Source organism: Condylura cristata, unplaced genomic scaffold, assembly GCF_000260355.1.
Source record: "Condylura cristata isolate star-nosed mole 26May11 unplaced genomic scaffold, ConCri1.0 scaffold00004, whole genome shotgun sequence".
In the NCBI taxonomy this organism is placed as follows: Eukaryota; Metazoa; Chordata; class Mammalia; order Eulipotyphla; family Talpidae; genus Condylura; species Condylura cristata.
Window position 1 is genome coordinate 8,378,148 of NW_004567105.1, and position 14,835 is coordinate 8,392,982.

General features: G+C 43.0%; 1 protein-coding gene across 8 annotated transcripts in view; it reads right to left on the reverse strand.

Moving 5' to 3' along the window:
* Positions 1 to 12,535, reverse strand: part of RIC8B (RIC8 guanine nucleotide exchange factor B) — a 93,260-nt gene extending 80,725 nt beyond the window's left edge. For 7 of the 8 annotated variants that reach the window (XR_001145043.1, XR_001145042.1, XM_004675721.2 and 4 more), the window contains exons 1-2: positions 12,342 to 12,535; positions 4,402 to 4,449 (exon numbers count right to left, since the gene is read on the reverse strand). Coding sequence is in view for 5 of the 8 variants with exons in the window: in XM_004675721.2 (XP_004675778.1) it covers positions 4,402 to 4,449; positions 12,342 to 12,425 (132 nt within the window). In the remaining 3 variants the exon portion in view is untranslated. Of the gene's footprint in view, positions 1 to 1,993; positions 2,037 to 4,401; positions 4,450 to 12,341 lie in introns of those variants that run through there. The other variant, XM_012720500.1, reaches the window with a different exon arrangement.
* Positions 12,536 to 14,835: the final 2,300 nt, after the last annotated feature.

A 14,835-nucleotide genomic window follows, 5' to 3' on the forward strand; every position in this document is an offset into this window, starting at 1 on the left:
GCGGAGGGTGAGAAGATTCACCAGAGACAGAGTGGGGAGCAGAACAGGCAGATCAACGAAGTACACTGCTGAGGGGAGCAGTGGGCGGGTCCAGAGAGGTCTGCCACGCTATGTGGATCTCCTCCGGGGCAGGCGGGGATCGAACTCATGCGGAAGTGGCTTAGGTTTCTTAGTGCAGTGCTTTAACCCGCTGTGCCACCAGGGAGGGCCCATAATCATTTTTCTTTGTAAAGTTTTTATTAGTTTTTACATGCTGTGGTCATACCGTATGAATACTTTGGATCTGCTTTTTCAATAAACAACATTAATGAGATGTGCTGGAGATCTGCTGTACAGCTAAGAGACTATCAAACTCAAAACTAAACACTATATACAAGAAAGGAATCCTGACCTTCACTCAATCTCCAAGTTCCCTTCATTCATTTAGCAGAAGCTGACTTTTTGTCTTTTTGTGCCATAGCAGTCCTGGGGGCTACTAGTAATAAGAAAGGTTTTATTTTTTTCCTTTTCTTCAAGGAGTTCTCATCTCAGCAACTAACCTTTGCCTTCATGAAAATACAGATTTACCTATATAAGTTTCAAATTTCTGAAATAAATGCATGAAATTTGGCTATTTCTAGCTTTGCTCTTTTGAAAATTGGCATAAACACAAGGGTTCATCACAGACAAAAGTTTTCCATGTCATATCCTATAAATGAGTTACAATTTCTTTTTTTATATATAATAGTTTATTTTTACATCATTTTGTGCATTTTTTCATCTCAGTTGTAATCCCCATGGAAGAATTACAATTTTTAAACTCATTCTAGATGCATATTTTCCAACATTTATTGCAATTAGTACTTTTACTGGTCTTGATCACTTGTGTTTCAGTAACCAATAATAAGAACTTCAATTTCCTCAAAATGTGGCTTTTTAGATTATTCATCATACCTCTCCCCACCCTGCATATTCGCATGGTACATTTGTGTGCTGACAGATAAATCACTGTCTACCAATTAAGTAGATGTTGTAAAGTGAATACTTCAATAAGCACAGGTGCTTATATCCAAATATGCAGTGATCCACTTGCACCTGGAGCTATTTGCATTCTATACACAAACATCAGCAACTATATCTGACTTTACTTCTCTGAAAAAAATTAAAGCACTTCTAGTTGTCAGTTTTCTTTGCTACCTTTCAGTTTAAGTCTAGTTATTTAAAGTCTGGTGTTTCAAGGTATGAAATAAGAGAAAAAACAAGGTACTGAGTCATAATTTCAAACCTTCCTCAGTGGAGTGAGTGGGAGCAAAGGAGCACTGAACAGTGAAGGATCTGCAACAACCGTCAGAAAGTCTGTTCTCTAGCTGAGACTCCACCATTTACTAATGATGTGAATGTTAGCACATTTTCACTAATGAGAGCCTTAGCTTTCTTACCCATAACATAGAGGTGGTGACTGTCTCACCATACTTACTTGCTGCATTATTGCAGCAAAGCAAATACTACAACAAACCAAGTATAAAACACTATATAAAATGTTAGGAACTAGGACTAAGGATCATTAATTTATTCTGCTTCCTGAAAAATGAAATATAATCAAGTTTTATTTTTGGAAAGGCACTGTTCCCTTCCATTTATTTCTAAGAAAGATATTTTTCAGAGACAGCACCTGCAATTTATTGAAAGGGGTGCTGCTATTATCAAGGAGCTGCTGGCAGAAACTCTAGAGACATGTTTAGGAAACAGAAAAAGAGAACTAGGACAGCAAAACAAATTGGACAGTAATTTGAGTTCCTCTTATTTTGAGACTGGATTCAATGCGGAGACATGCCTAATCTCTGTCATTCTACAGTGAGGGTTTAAAAGTTGCCATGATATCTGTCTTTTAGGGTAGTCCAATAATTCTGACTTCAAAGTTGTTTCAGGGTCTAAGTTATGAAAGAGTCACTAATGGTTTTAACCCTTAGAGACATGTTTTGTTTGCCAATGTTTTTCCATTACTGAAGATTACCTTAGTTAGGTCCCTAATGACATTTGTTAGTATCTGACATCCAAGAAGCAGAAATCTGAAATATTAACGGAAAATAACATGGTAAAGCAGTCACTATCTCGAAAGATCTAAAAAAGAATAAAAAAACGATACCTAGAAAATGTTAAATTTTGCTACTACCCTATAGGAATTACACATGCTTTATCATAACTGTTGGGAAATTTTACTACCTAAACTAGAACATATACTGAGTTGGGGAATCTGTTTTACTGTGCTTATTTTGATCTGTAAATGCACTGCCAAAAATTTTACTGTCAGATTCCCAAGACACTATGAATCTACAGCTGTAATATGGTTCCTCCCGACTAAACTGAACACATAGCAGCTGCTACCCTAGTCGAAATACCTATTATGAGAATGTCATAAAATATGTTCTTTTGAACACTTTGCTTCTTTTTATCCCACTTAAGTCTCTTACTAGCACATAACAGTCTGTCTCCCTTTCTTCTAGACACCTCTCTTTTCTATATCATACTATTCCATTATGTAGCCGTGCCATAGATTTTTTCAAATACTTTCTAATTGCTGGCCAACTGACTGTTTTCAAATCTTGTTATTACATACAATGGTTCAATGAATAACTTTGTTCATTTGAGTTTATCTATCCACAGAACAGATTTCTAAAATTGATGCTTGGTCAAAGGGAAAAAATGTTATCTGTCATTTTGGTAGATACCACCAGTTTCTGCTCTACAGGAATTATGCCATTTCGCATTCCCACCAAATATGTGAATACTGATTTCCTGAATACCATTTATTAAACCACACATGCCTGCTTCCTGCCCCAGCTGAAACTCCCCCCACCCCCCCAAATTTTAATTCAATAGATAGGCCCAACAGCACATGCCTGGGTGAGAACCCAACTCTAAAAGGTATTCTATTGTTCAAATCCAAAAGAAAATCAGTTAAATCTTTAAACTCCAAATTTTCTGCTCCACATCACTCATGTAATAAATACAGTCTGAGTGACTACCATGTGCTTATTGGGTACTCTAGATATAATGAGGGTAAAAAGATATATGATACTGTCACCGAGGGTCTAACTATGACAGACATAGATATATAATTAAGAGACAATACATAAGCATGGTGTTAGAAACTTATGTGGAGTTTTATAGGGATACTGCAGAGAGATATTTCACCCTAACAGGAATACCAGAGGAACCTTCTCAGAGGAGGCGCTTCTGAAACTGAGTAGGAATGAATCTACTCAGTGAAGTAGAGAGGGTATGCAAAAAAGGTAAACAACAACACAAGCAAAGCAGAAGAGAAAGAAACAGAGGGATATACATGTAAATGGAAACATTTCACAAGGGAGAGAAGTGAAGAATAGGTTGCAAAAGTAGATAGCTTTCAGATCCCGCAGCATCTAGTATGTCATTAAGAAGTCCACACAAAGACTGGTAGTGAAAATGAGGAGACTGTTTCAGATATATGGACAGTGTTGTGGAATGGCTCATAACTGAAACAGGAAGTACAATTAAGAAACTTGGTGCAATAATCCAGGTGAACACTTGAAATGAAACAGGAGTTAAGGAGAGGGGGCTGTAGACATTAAATGTGGGGGTAGAAGCAAACAGAAGAATGATTTCAAGGCGATTATCAAACCACTTCCAGCAAAGCACTGGATTTAAGCTGTTTCTCAACAGCCATGACAGGTTGATACTGATTCAGTCATGCTCTCTTACCTGGTCTTGACACATGTGAGGCCAATCATAGATGTATAGGGCCCAGCAAAAAACAGGCAGAAATGGTGATTTTTCTCTTTTAGTATCATGCTCTAATCAACTAAATAAAGCAACCATAAGCAACCCCAACAGGCAAACATAACAGTTCATGGTAGTATCTATGATGCTCTCATCTCTTAGAATAACTCCTCTACTGCTGAATCTCTTGACTCCATTCTCCGAGACAACTGCTAACCACATGAATACTGTCAGGAGGGGAATGATGTATGGCCGCGGGCAGCAGCACACATAGCTGCTTCCCCAAAACTTAACCCCAAATCAGCTTTACAGTAATGTCAAGCTTTACAATGTCAACAATGCATTTAGGGCAGCATGCAGTTCTGTCACCAAATGCAGTCAATCTCTGGAGTTGGAAAAATCTGGGGAGAAAATCTGCTCTGAACCATTCCCATTCCCCTGGTTTTATACAAGAATAATGGTTCAGCAAGGATGAAGCAGGAGGGAATTGTGCAAAACCCATATTCAACCTGGTCCTTGTCTCTCAGAACTTTTCTAAAATATAAGCTAAAGGAAAACCAGTAACAAATCAACAGCCATCAGAAGAAAGTAAGTACACTGCATAGAAAGCACATGACTGAAACACACACACAATCTCTCACACCAGTATCACTATAGGCTTACCTTTCTTTTATCTTCATCTGTTGATTCAAATTTGAAAGTAGCCCTATGCTGAGAGGAGGAAAAAGAAGGAGAACAGCGTCATTTAAATATACAGATTTTAAGTTGGGGCTATCTTTAAAAATTCATACTGTGCAAAAATGTTGCCTTCCCATACCACATTTCAATATTATTAAAGTAAGAGACAGGCATGTAAACTAATAATCATAATGCAGTAAGGAAAGACAATAGCAGAAATATAAATGTCACAGAGGACCATGTCACATCTAACCAGAGAAATCTGGAATGAGTATAGAGCATTTGACCTGGATCTTGAAGGATGAATAGCAGTTTGCCCAGAGGTGATTGGAAAGCATTTTAGGGACAGAAGTAAAGGCTCAGATGTGCACAACAGTGCATTTGTGAAATAAATAATTCTGTCAGAGCAAAACATAGGACACACGTTAGGAGGTGGGAAAACCAGAAAAAGATGAGAATGGAAAAAGAGACTGTTCAGATATTTGGAAGCCTCCATCAGTGTTGCCAAGATGTCTGTCGTTTCCCTTCCATACACAGTAAGAAATCATCAGAGAACTGTGGATAGAGACTTGATACTGGCACTGTGGAAAGGTAGTTTGCTGAGAATGAGAGTTTAAGTGATGGCTCTGCCACTTATTAACTGTGACCTTGAGCAAGTAACAAAACTATACCTGGATTTCTCATGTGCAAACAGGGGGTACCTAGTTTACACAGCTGCTGTGAGGGCTCAAAGATCTAAGGCATGTACCATCTCCATATCTGGCACACAGTAAACACTCTGTAAATATTACCGTTATGATGATTATGGTGATGCCAATGATCTTGTGGGGAAAATAACTGGAAGAGTGCATCATGACTCTCCTGAAACATTTCATTGTGACCCACTGTCACAGTGATCGCTCCCCCAAAATTAAGAGTACAAAATTCCCCATTTTCATTTCAAGTTTCATTCAGGGGAACTAAGAACTCTTTAGAACAAAAGTATTCCTTTGAAAAATCCCCCATAGCCATCTCTGTCTTGATTTTGTATTTCTCTCCTTGGTCACACTGATATTTAATGGCAATACCCCAGGAGTAAATCCAGTTAAGGGTTAAAAGTATCACCATTAGAGATGGTTCTATGTTGACAGCTGTGCAGAAGAAACAACTTTTGAAATGAAATGAAAAATACTGACAGAACAGCAGTTGTGACTGTCAGTAATGGTCAGAAGTATGAGGAGAAGTATGATTTAGAGGTTAAGAGGAAGGGTCCTTCGAGGAAACCTAAGAGAGTCTGTCACACATGGTTTACAAAACAGTTAAAAGGGATGAGTCCAGAGGTAAGGGCTGGATTTAAAAACGTCCACCTTAACTGGCAGACAGGTGAAAGCCAGTCAGGAGAAGACTGGAAGGGAGGTGTGAACACCAGCAGAGTATACTGAAGAGTATTTGGGGCAGCAGCTTACAGGCAGGTCAAAGGAAAGCAAGACTGAGGACATGAAGCTCTCGGATGTGTATCAATAACCCATTTGTGATACTGCTGACAGCAGTATAAATTGACACTTTAAAAGGGAATGTGATTTGGCAACAACTACTAAAACCATAAAAATAGTCATACCCTTTGACCCAGAACTTCTACTCCTAGGAATTTATCTTAATAAAGTCACCCAGAAGGAGAGAAAAATTATACATGCAAACATGTTCACTGTAGTCTTATCTCATGAAAGAAAAGAGTCATCCTAAGTGTTCAACAACATAAGATTAATGAAATTAATGGCTGTGCACACACCTGACAGATTATCATATTGTAATTTTTTAAAAAGACAGCTAAACAGTTAACATCATGAAAAATTACTTATGATGGCATTGAGTGGGAAAATACCAGAACATCAGCTTACATGGCTATGATAACAGTATCTATGTAAATATATGGATGCGTTTGAACAATGGTTTGTGTTAAAATGCAAAAACAGAAGCCAGTGTACAGGGATGGCGAGATTTCTGGTTATTTCTTTAACAAAACTAATTCTTGGTATATTATTTTTATAATTAAAAAGGAAATAGGAAAAATTTTAATAAAAGTAAATGAATTAATAGGTTCATTAACAAGGAAACTGAGAAGGAAAATGAGGGAGGAAGAAATAACAAGTTGTAAATCTGTAGGCTGTAACTTTGAAATTTATAGACCAGAGGTTTAGTAAAAACTGACATTAGAGAAATGATAAAGCACCACCAGATATCAGCCTAAGGCTGTAAAATGAAGTTGTGAATATAATGATTCTTCCAATATCTCTTGGGCATTTATGGTAAGGGAACAGAAAAAGAAGTCTCTTTAGAAAAGCCCTCAATAAGTCACAAAAGTATTTTTAAACAGTTTTTACACAGAAATCTTACACTTACTAGTCTTTTAAGGTGATTATTTTAGAAAAGTGCCAAGGACTAATTTTTCTTTTGCTTTTTAAAGGCAAAGCTGATCCTGTCAAAAAACAACATTAAAAAAGAAAAGCTTACCAAGCCCTGTCTAGCTAGCATGAGGGCTTAATTTAAATAGAAAATATGCTGGTATGTGAGGCAATACACACAGAATTTTGGATATGCCTATTTAGAACCTCAGCCCTCTAAGACTGGATCTGAAGATGTTGGCTTCTCTAAGACTGGCTTTTCTTAATCTGACTTAGATCACAACTAACCTACTCCTTACCTCCAATCTTTACAATCTCCATTTTCTAAGACCAAAAGGTAAGCAAGGGGGAGCTAGCATTTCTGCCTGCAAACACCTTTCTACACTTCTAGCCAAGTCAACTATCTCACCTTTATGAACTTAATTTCCAAACAGGAGCAACAAATCAACTAAACCATTGTTCAATTTAGAGAACAAGGAAGTGAGGAAAGGTTCTGAGACATATCATGTTCACATGAGGGCCCTTGCTATAGACTTTACTTATCTTGATGAATAGCTCCCAAAAAAACTCAGCCTCAGGAATCAGACAGCAACCGGGTTTGAGTCCAGTCCCACTATCTACTAAAACTATAACCTTGGGTCAAGTTATTCAGCTTTACTGGCCAACAGTTTCCCATTATGTATATAGCCCCTTGCACAGGGCTGGTGTTCAGAGTGGCCACCTCAGTTATCAATGCACGGCCTATGATGCAGCATCTGCCCAAATACTGAACTGTTAAAAGAATGAGCTGTTATTCCAGAATGCCAAAGATATAATAAAGCAGCACCAAGACAAGGGAATTAACCAAATATGTGTGTGTTTGTGTGTCTGTGGTGTTTCACTACTTCTAGAACTAAGCACCAATATCTGAGATTATATAATCTAGTCCAGAAAGAGGAACAAGGTGTAACCAAGGAAAAACCTACTACATACACTCCTCTCCAAAAATCCGTAGAATGAACTAAAAAATATCAAAATGCAATCTCTTTTTTTTTTTAAAGATTTATTTATTCATATAGAACTGGGGTACAGGCCAGAGACGCGGAGGGTGAGAGGATTCACCAGAGACAGAGTGGGGAGCAGAACAGGCAGATCGACGAAGTACACTGCTGAGGGGAGCAGTGGGCGGGTCAGGAGAGGTCTGCCACGCCATGTGGATCTCCTCCTGGGCAGGCAGGGATCGAACTCATGCGGAAGTGGCCTAAGCTTCTTAGCGCAGTGCTTTAACCCGCTGCGCCACCAGGGAGGGCCCCAAAATGCAATCTCAAAGAGGAAAGCAAAAAAGTCTGCTTACATGATTGAGGATATGTATACACCCTATTTAAATGTGGAGGCTATACAGCTAGAACTATCCCAGTATTAGGTCTTCTAGCACATAAATGAGGACCTCAGGGCTATCGGTATGATTTCCTCTCTTATAAGGACTACTCTTGGAAGCTCACTCATCTACCTGCGTCTCAAATAAACTTTATTTTCATTTGGTCATAAACTTGTCATACCTCCAAAATGGAATCCTGCTAGAACTTGCTATGGAACAATCTCAAAGCCCAGGGGGCCTCCATAGCTGCCAAACCATCTCTCTGGTTATCATTCTAGCGAGTGACTCTGGGTCTCAGCTTCTTTACCATTAACAGAGGAGGCTGGACCCAATTTCTGTACATTTCCTTCCAGTCTAGATACCCAGATTCAAGGATTATACTACCCCTGAGCATCTGGGGATGGGGGGACAAAGGGATGGTAAATCCTATTTGTTGTTTATCATGACAATGATGGCAACCAATCTCTCTAGGAATTCTATTGTCAGAACAGGCCCTGCAGGAGAAAGGAGAATTCGGACAGCCTAGACTAGAATGATACATACTTCCCATAATTATAGCTCATTCTATACCTAGAGCTGAGGTGATTAGGACCCAAAGTGGCCAAAGGAAATAGTGTACTAGCCCTGAAAAAAAGCTTCCTTTTTTGTGGCCAGAAACCATGACAGAGTAAAGGCAACATGGCTCAAAAAGGTCTTGGAAATGGAACCTGAAGACTAGGCCTGCACATTTAGTTATGTGCCCTTGAGCCCAGAGATAATCACTTTGTCTTTACGAACACAATTTATTCTTATTTTCTCCTCCTCCTCCGAACAGAATACTTTCATCTCTCACACAAGTTTTAATATAAGAGGATTATATAGGATGAAATGTTAAAGTGCTTAGAATAATACGTTTTGGGCATTTAATAAATGTTAACAGGTGAATTGAGACAAGTGAAAAAGAAAAACTAATCCTCCCTTTAAAAAAAAAAAAAATACTTTGCCAAGCTGAGTCAACTTACAGAGTGTCCTTGAGAAAGAGAGAAGTTTTGTTTTTTCTGGGATAGCTATATCTTTCTTCTTGAGATAACAAGGGATTGTGAATGAAGAAAGCTTGGAAATTAGTGTTTCTATAACACAATATAAATTAGATGTTGTTAACAGGAGCCAGACAAGTATATCATGTTTTGCTACCCGACAGAAAGTGCAAGGATTTAATAAAAGGTCCAAGAGTGCAATACATCCCCAATTTTTTAATAGGGTTATGTCAACACAGTGCTACATTGTTTAATTCCTGTCTTTTTTGTTCAAAACTAAGTTATGGGTTCTTCCTCAATGCTAGGCACTGTTCTAAGGGTCTTACACATATCTTACTTATCCTAACAATAAGCCTATGCTTGTTGTCGGTACCATCATTATCCTTGTGTGGCAGATGAGGAAACGGAGACATGGCAAAGTTAAGTAACCTGTCCCAGAACACACAGATAGTACACTGAGGATCAGAGTCCAGGCAATCTGGCTGCATGTTCTGTGGTCTGGCCACAGGACCGCTTCAGTACCTTGATCGTTATAACTATAGTTTGCTAAGTGACTATCTCCTATCTGCATTGTGTACTGTGTATGGCACCTTTACTTTAAGCCGTATAATAACTTAAGTGATACTATCTCTAGTTTACAGAAAAGGAGACTGAGACTCAGAGGCTTAAAATAACGTATCCATAGTCACGAAGCTAATAAATGGCAGATTTGAACCGTTTATCTGACTCCCAATCCTACCTTTCCACTATACTTGACGGCCTCTTTTTCAGAACTGGCTTTTTTACTGAAATAAGGCAGCATAAAGAACCTCCTTCCCCACACAATCAACCTATCATCCTCTATGTCTTTCCTTTGTTTGTCAGACTCAACGCCCTACAATCACCTCTTATTCTAAACATTTCTCAAATCCATTCTTCCAGATAAAGAAAGTGAAGCACCATCTACTTTTGTCAGAGTACTGCACTCCACGCCTCATGGTGCCAGGCATTTAACTGCGGCTCGCTACGCTTACTGCCAAACCACGGTGGCCATACTTCCCCTTTCTATTCATCTGACCCCAGAGTCTATTTTCTTGAGAGGCAAAGCCTCACCGTCAAGGTGAAACTCAGCTACTTCTCTGCACTCTTATCCTACTATTAATACAGTCAGCAAGAAAGATCTTTTTGGAAGGAGATGAGGGGCCCATATTTCACATCAAGTCAAAGCGCGCTCTGGGTTAGCCTTTATAAAAAGAGCAAGTGTTCAGGAGGTCTCCCAAATCTTTGCGGCTCCTCCCCTAAACACTTTAGGAATACCGCCTCAAGCATTACCTACTGGGCACTACAATGTTAAAGACATCGCTGGTGGAAAAGGGCAGCTGGAGAGGTCCACAACTTAAGCTCTGACAGCAGTTGGCAAGTGGAAACCAATCTGGAGGAAGATCAAGAAGAGAAAGAGACAAACTGCAAGAAGCAAACCTGGAAATCTAGTTAGTTTAGCCATAAAGGGAAGGAGAAACACTGAAGCAGGCAACAAGACCCAGTGAAAGGGCTTCCTTCTCTGTCCCTATAGAAATTTGCTATTTATTGCTGTTATCTGGTGTATACAGTCAGTACTGAAATTTGTTTACTCAACTCAAGGACCAAGTTATCTGCTGTACTTCTTTCTTTTGAAAATCAGTCTGTACCTGCCTCAAATCTTTTCTGCAAAGTAACTATAAATCAAACGAAATGAATATAACCTCCATAATATGTACATCGGCGATGAATTTCTAAATTAGGCAGCTATGCAACAGTAAAGCATACCAGAAAGTGAAGGAGCTAAGATATGAATAGCACTGGATCCATGTATCCGCCCAAAGAAAGCCGCACAGAACTAGAGAAAGCAGTCGAGACAGCTAGATTCAATTCCAGCCCAGTGTCCCAATGGTTGTCTGGATATTATCCTAAATTTTATCCTCTATGAAATGGGAACCACCATCACTTTTCTCACAAGGTTGTTGAGAAGATTACGATGGGAATGAGGGTGTCTTATTTACCCAGGATAGAATTAGAATACTGACACTTCAAAATATATGAAAGTGCAGAGGAAAGAGGCAGACCTATCAAACAAAGGGGCAAATTATGAATGGAAGCAAATGAAAAAGAAGATGATCTACCTAGGGTGTGACTTCTTGTTGGCTATTTTCACACAAAGTAGTGGTCATTCACTCCTGGAAATGTCTTCCAAAGAGAGTAAGGATGGGGGGGCGGGAGGGGGGTACCTCTTGAAGTGAACATGTAAAACTCCTGGAAGGCAAAGTAATGGAGAGCTAACGGTTCTTGGAAAGATTCAGAGAAGTGACTAGGACTTCTAACAAGATGCCCTTTTACTGCAGTTGTAAAATGGAAAGAACAACCAGTGGGTAGTTTGAAGATCTAGGGTGGAATTCCAGGTCGTAAGTGTAACTTTGGCCAAGTTACTTAACATCTAGAATCTAATTGCAAAACTTAGCCGAAACCTTACGAGAGTGTTGTCAAGATTAAATGAGATAATGGATGGTCATGGCACATATTTACGTACTCTTAGGAGTCAGGCTCCCCCCACCCCCCACTTACAACATAGTATGTCCACGACCTTGGCGTCATTTTGTTCTTGCCTGCTTTTCTCACCTATAAAATGGGGAGGGTGACACCACCTACCCTATGAACACCGTAGAATCAAGTGAGACCATGCTGGAAATATGATGCCTTGCAAACCGTAGCGTTACAGGTATATAAAGAGCTGCCGTCGTGGCTGAGGAGTTTTATGCATGTCAAGGGCCGTGTTTATGCAGAGAAGCACGTATTTTTCTGCTACCCAGGTGAGGAAGCCTCGCGTGCATTTTAAGCATCCAGGAGCGGGGCACAGGACACGCACGCACCTCCACGGATGCCGGGGGTGTGACCTGCACGCACGGGAGGAAGCCCGTGGCACCCGCGGCCGGGCCGGAATCCGAGGGGTGGGCGCCAGCGTGGGGGCAGGGGGATGCGGGATGCACGACCGGGAAAGCCTGGGGGCACAAACACGCATGCCCAAGCCGGAAACGTTTTCGGGGGAGAGCAATGCGCATCCCCGGAATGAGGGGGGTGGGGAAGGATGCGATGTGCGAGCCCCGAGGGCCGCTGGGGGGGGGGGTGCGATTCCGCACGCCCGCAGCCTGGACGCTTTACCTTATCGCTGTAATCCCGCAGGACCCGCTCGATAGCCCCCGCCTCGCCGGCCCGGACGATGTAGAGGGCGCGCTCCTCATCCATGGCCGCAGGTGCGGGGGAGCCGCGGCCGCTCTGCGCGCCCCAGCCGCTGCCTCCAGGTAAACGCCTCGCGCCCCCGCTTGCTCGCTCCTTCCCAGCTTCCTTCCTTCCCTCCTTTCCCTCCCTCCCTCCTGCTTCCAACCCGCCAGCCTCCGCCCGGGAGGCCCGACGTCACCGCCCCTCAACTTTCACCCCGCGACGTCACGGGTCCCCCAGCAACCGGCGCCTCGCAGCCGCCCCCGACAAGGCCCAGGACTCCACAGAGGCCTGGCGAGGGCCTGAGGCGGGGTCAGGCCCGAGGCCCTGCTTGCTCTCTGGCCTCTCTCTTCCTCGGACAAGAGCACACCCTTTTAAATGGGCTTCCACTGAGAGAACTGGTCTTCTCGTCTGACCCTCCTCTATGATTCATTCTCCTCAGCTGACGAGAGCAACCCGGCTCTTCCCTGACTAAGAGCCAGCAGCCTGCGGACTACACTTCCCGACGTGCAATGGGGCCTTCCCTGCGTCGGTCTCGGTTAAGGGAGTGCCGTGTGGCATGCCGGGGTTAGTAGTCGTCCAGCGGGCGAGACTTCCCGCCAAAGGCCTTCTGGGAACTGTGGTCCCGCGGGGGCCGGAAACGGGAGTCCGCGGCCGCCTGAGGGCAGTCGCCGGGAGACCGTTAGGGGGAGGGCCTAAGCGTGGCTTCTACCGCCTGTGGGTCGTTACCGGACTGGCCGGCCGGCTCGAGCGTGGAGTGGCGGGCAGTCGCGGAAACGGGCACTTGGTGGGCACTTGGCGGACGCCGGTTCACTCCCTCTTTCCTCGTGTAGCGGTTTCGGCCTCTTTGAAACGCCTTCCTCCCGCGTTTGCGGCCGCGTTGTGCGTTCCGCCGCCGTCGTGTGGGAAACGACCGGCAGTTACCGGGAGAAAAGGGGACTCGGCGACTCTGGCTTAATAACCACGCTGCAACGTACCGGCCGCCTCCGGGCACCGCACGCAGCGTTAGGTGGTTGCCATGCCGCCGCGATTTCGGGCGACGCGGAGGTTTCTGTGGGGCCGAAGGAACCCCAGTGGGCTGAGGGCTCTGTCCCGAGTCCCACCGCCGGTCACCGGGAACCCCGCGAGTCGAATCCGGGGGACAGCGGCTCTGCCGTGGCCAGTAAATGTCCCCCTGCCGCCTGACACGCCTGTGGTGGCTGAGGCGCCGGTGGGGGCCGAGGGTCACATTCGCCGGTGTTACTGTAGGCATCCTGCCACATGCTTTGCCCGTGTCCTCTCCGCTTCGCGTTCATTTGGCGAGCACCCCACCACCACCCCGTGCTGTTCCCTATGGAGTAGCCCTGGTGGAGACGACGCCGCTGGCCCTTGCCCTTCTGGCGCCCCTATTCTAGCCTTAACCTTAGGAGGGAGGTGCCCTCTTCACGAATAGGACGCTGATTCTTGCAGAGGTCAGGACTGACCAAGATTGCAGGCTTTGGTAATTTGCCCAGATGGCAGGGTTTGGAAACTGAATTTGAACTCGGCGCTCCTGCCCTTTTTGCGTCCTCAAGCTACTGAGAGTAAATGAATTCTCCAAGTAATTTCCACTTTGCCCTTTATCAGAAATCGTCTTTGATGCTTCCCCCTGTGGGCCTCTCCCCCTTGAGTGGTCCTGCACAGGAACGAGAGGTATCAACATTTTTCATCTCGTAATTATTGAGTTCCGTGTGTCAGAGATCATGCTAGGCTGTGGGAATTAAGTGAAAGAAAAACAAGAGGCTGAACTCATGAACGCTTTGGTCTTCTTACACTTTTCATGCAGCAAATATTAAGCATATTTGTTGACCCAGGCTTTGAGGCAAGTGCTGTATCCCTAGTAAGAAAGATTCCAATTTGTGTCTTTAAAAAAGCACATTTAGGACCCTCCCTGGTGGCACAGGTCTGAGCACTGTGAAGTTTTCAGCGGCAATCACTGCAGCACGAATTCCATCCCCAGCCCGGCAGGTGACCCACCTGGCGTAGCAGACCTCTCCTGTCTCTCCGCTGGCCCCCTTAGCAGTGTACTTCCTGGGTCTGCCTGTTCTGCTCTCCACCTGTCTCTGGTGAATCCTCTCACCCAACCCCCGCCCCACACCTCTGGCCTGTATGTACCCTAGTTCTTGTATGCATAAATAAATAATTTTTTTAAATATCTTACGCTAGTGTTTGAAGTGTCTGTTTACCAGAAATAGGCTTAGGGACAGCAAGCATGTATTTCTAAAAAGTTTTAGAAATAGGAAACCACATGAATTAATGACTTGGGAAGTTGCACTTTAGTAATTCTAATTAAATGCTAATACTCTTGATTTTTTTTTTTTTGACTCAAAAGGATCTTTGACTCTAATTCAAGTCATCCTTTTACCACTGATGAGACTGTTCCCAGAAAAATTAAGTGACTTGTCCAAAGTCAATAGTC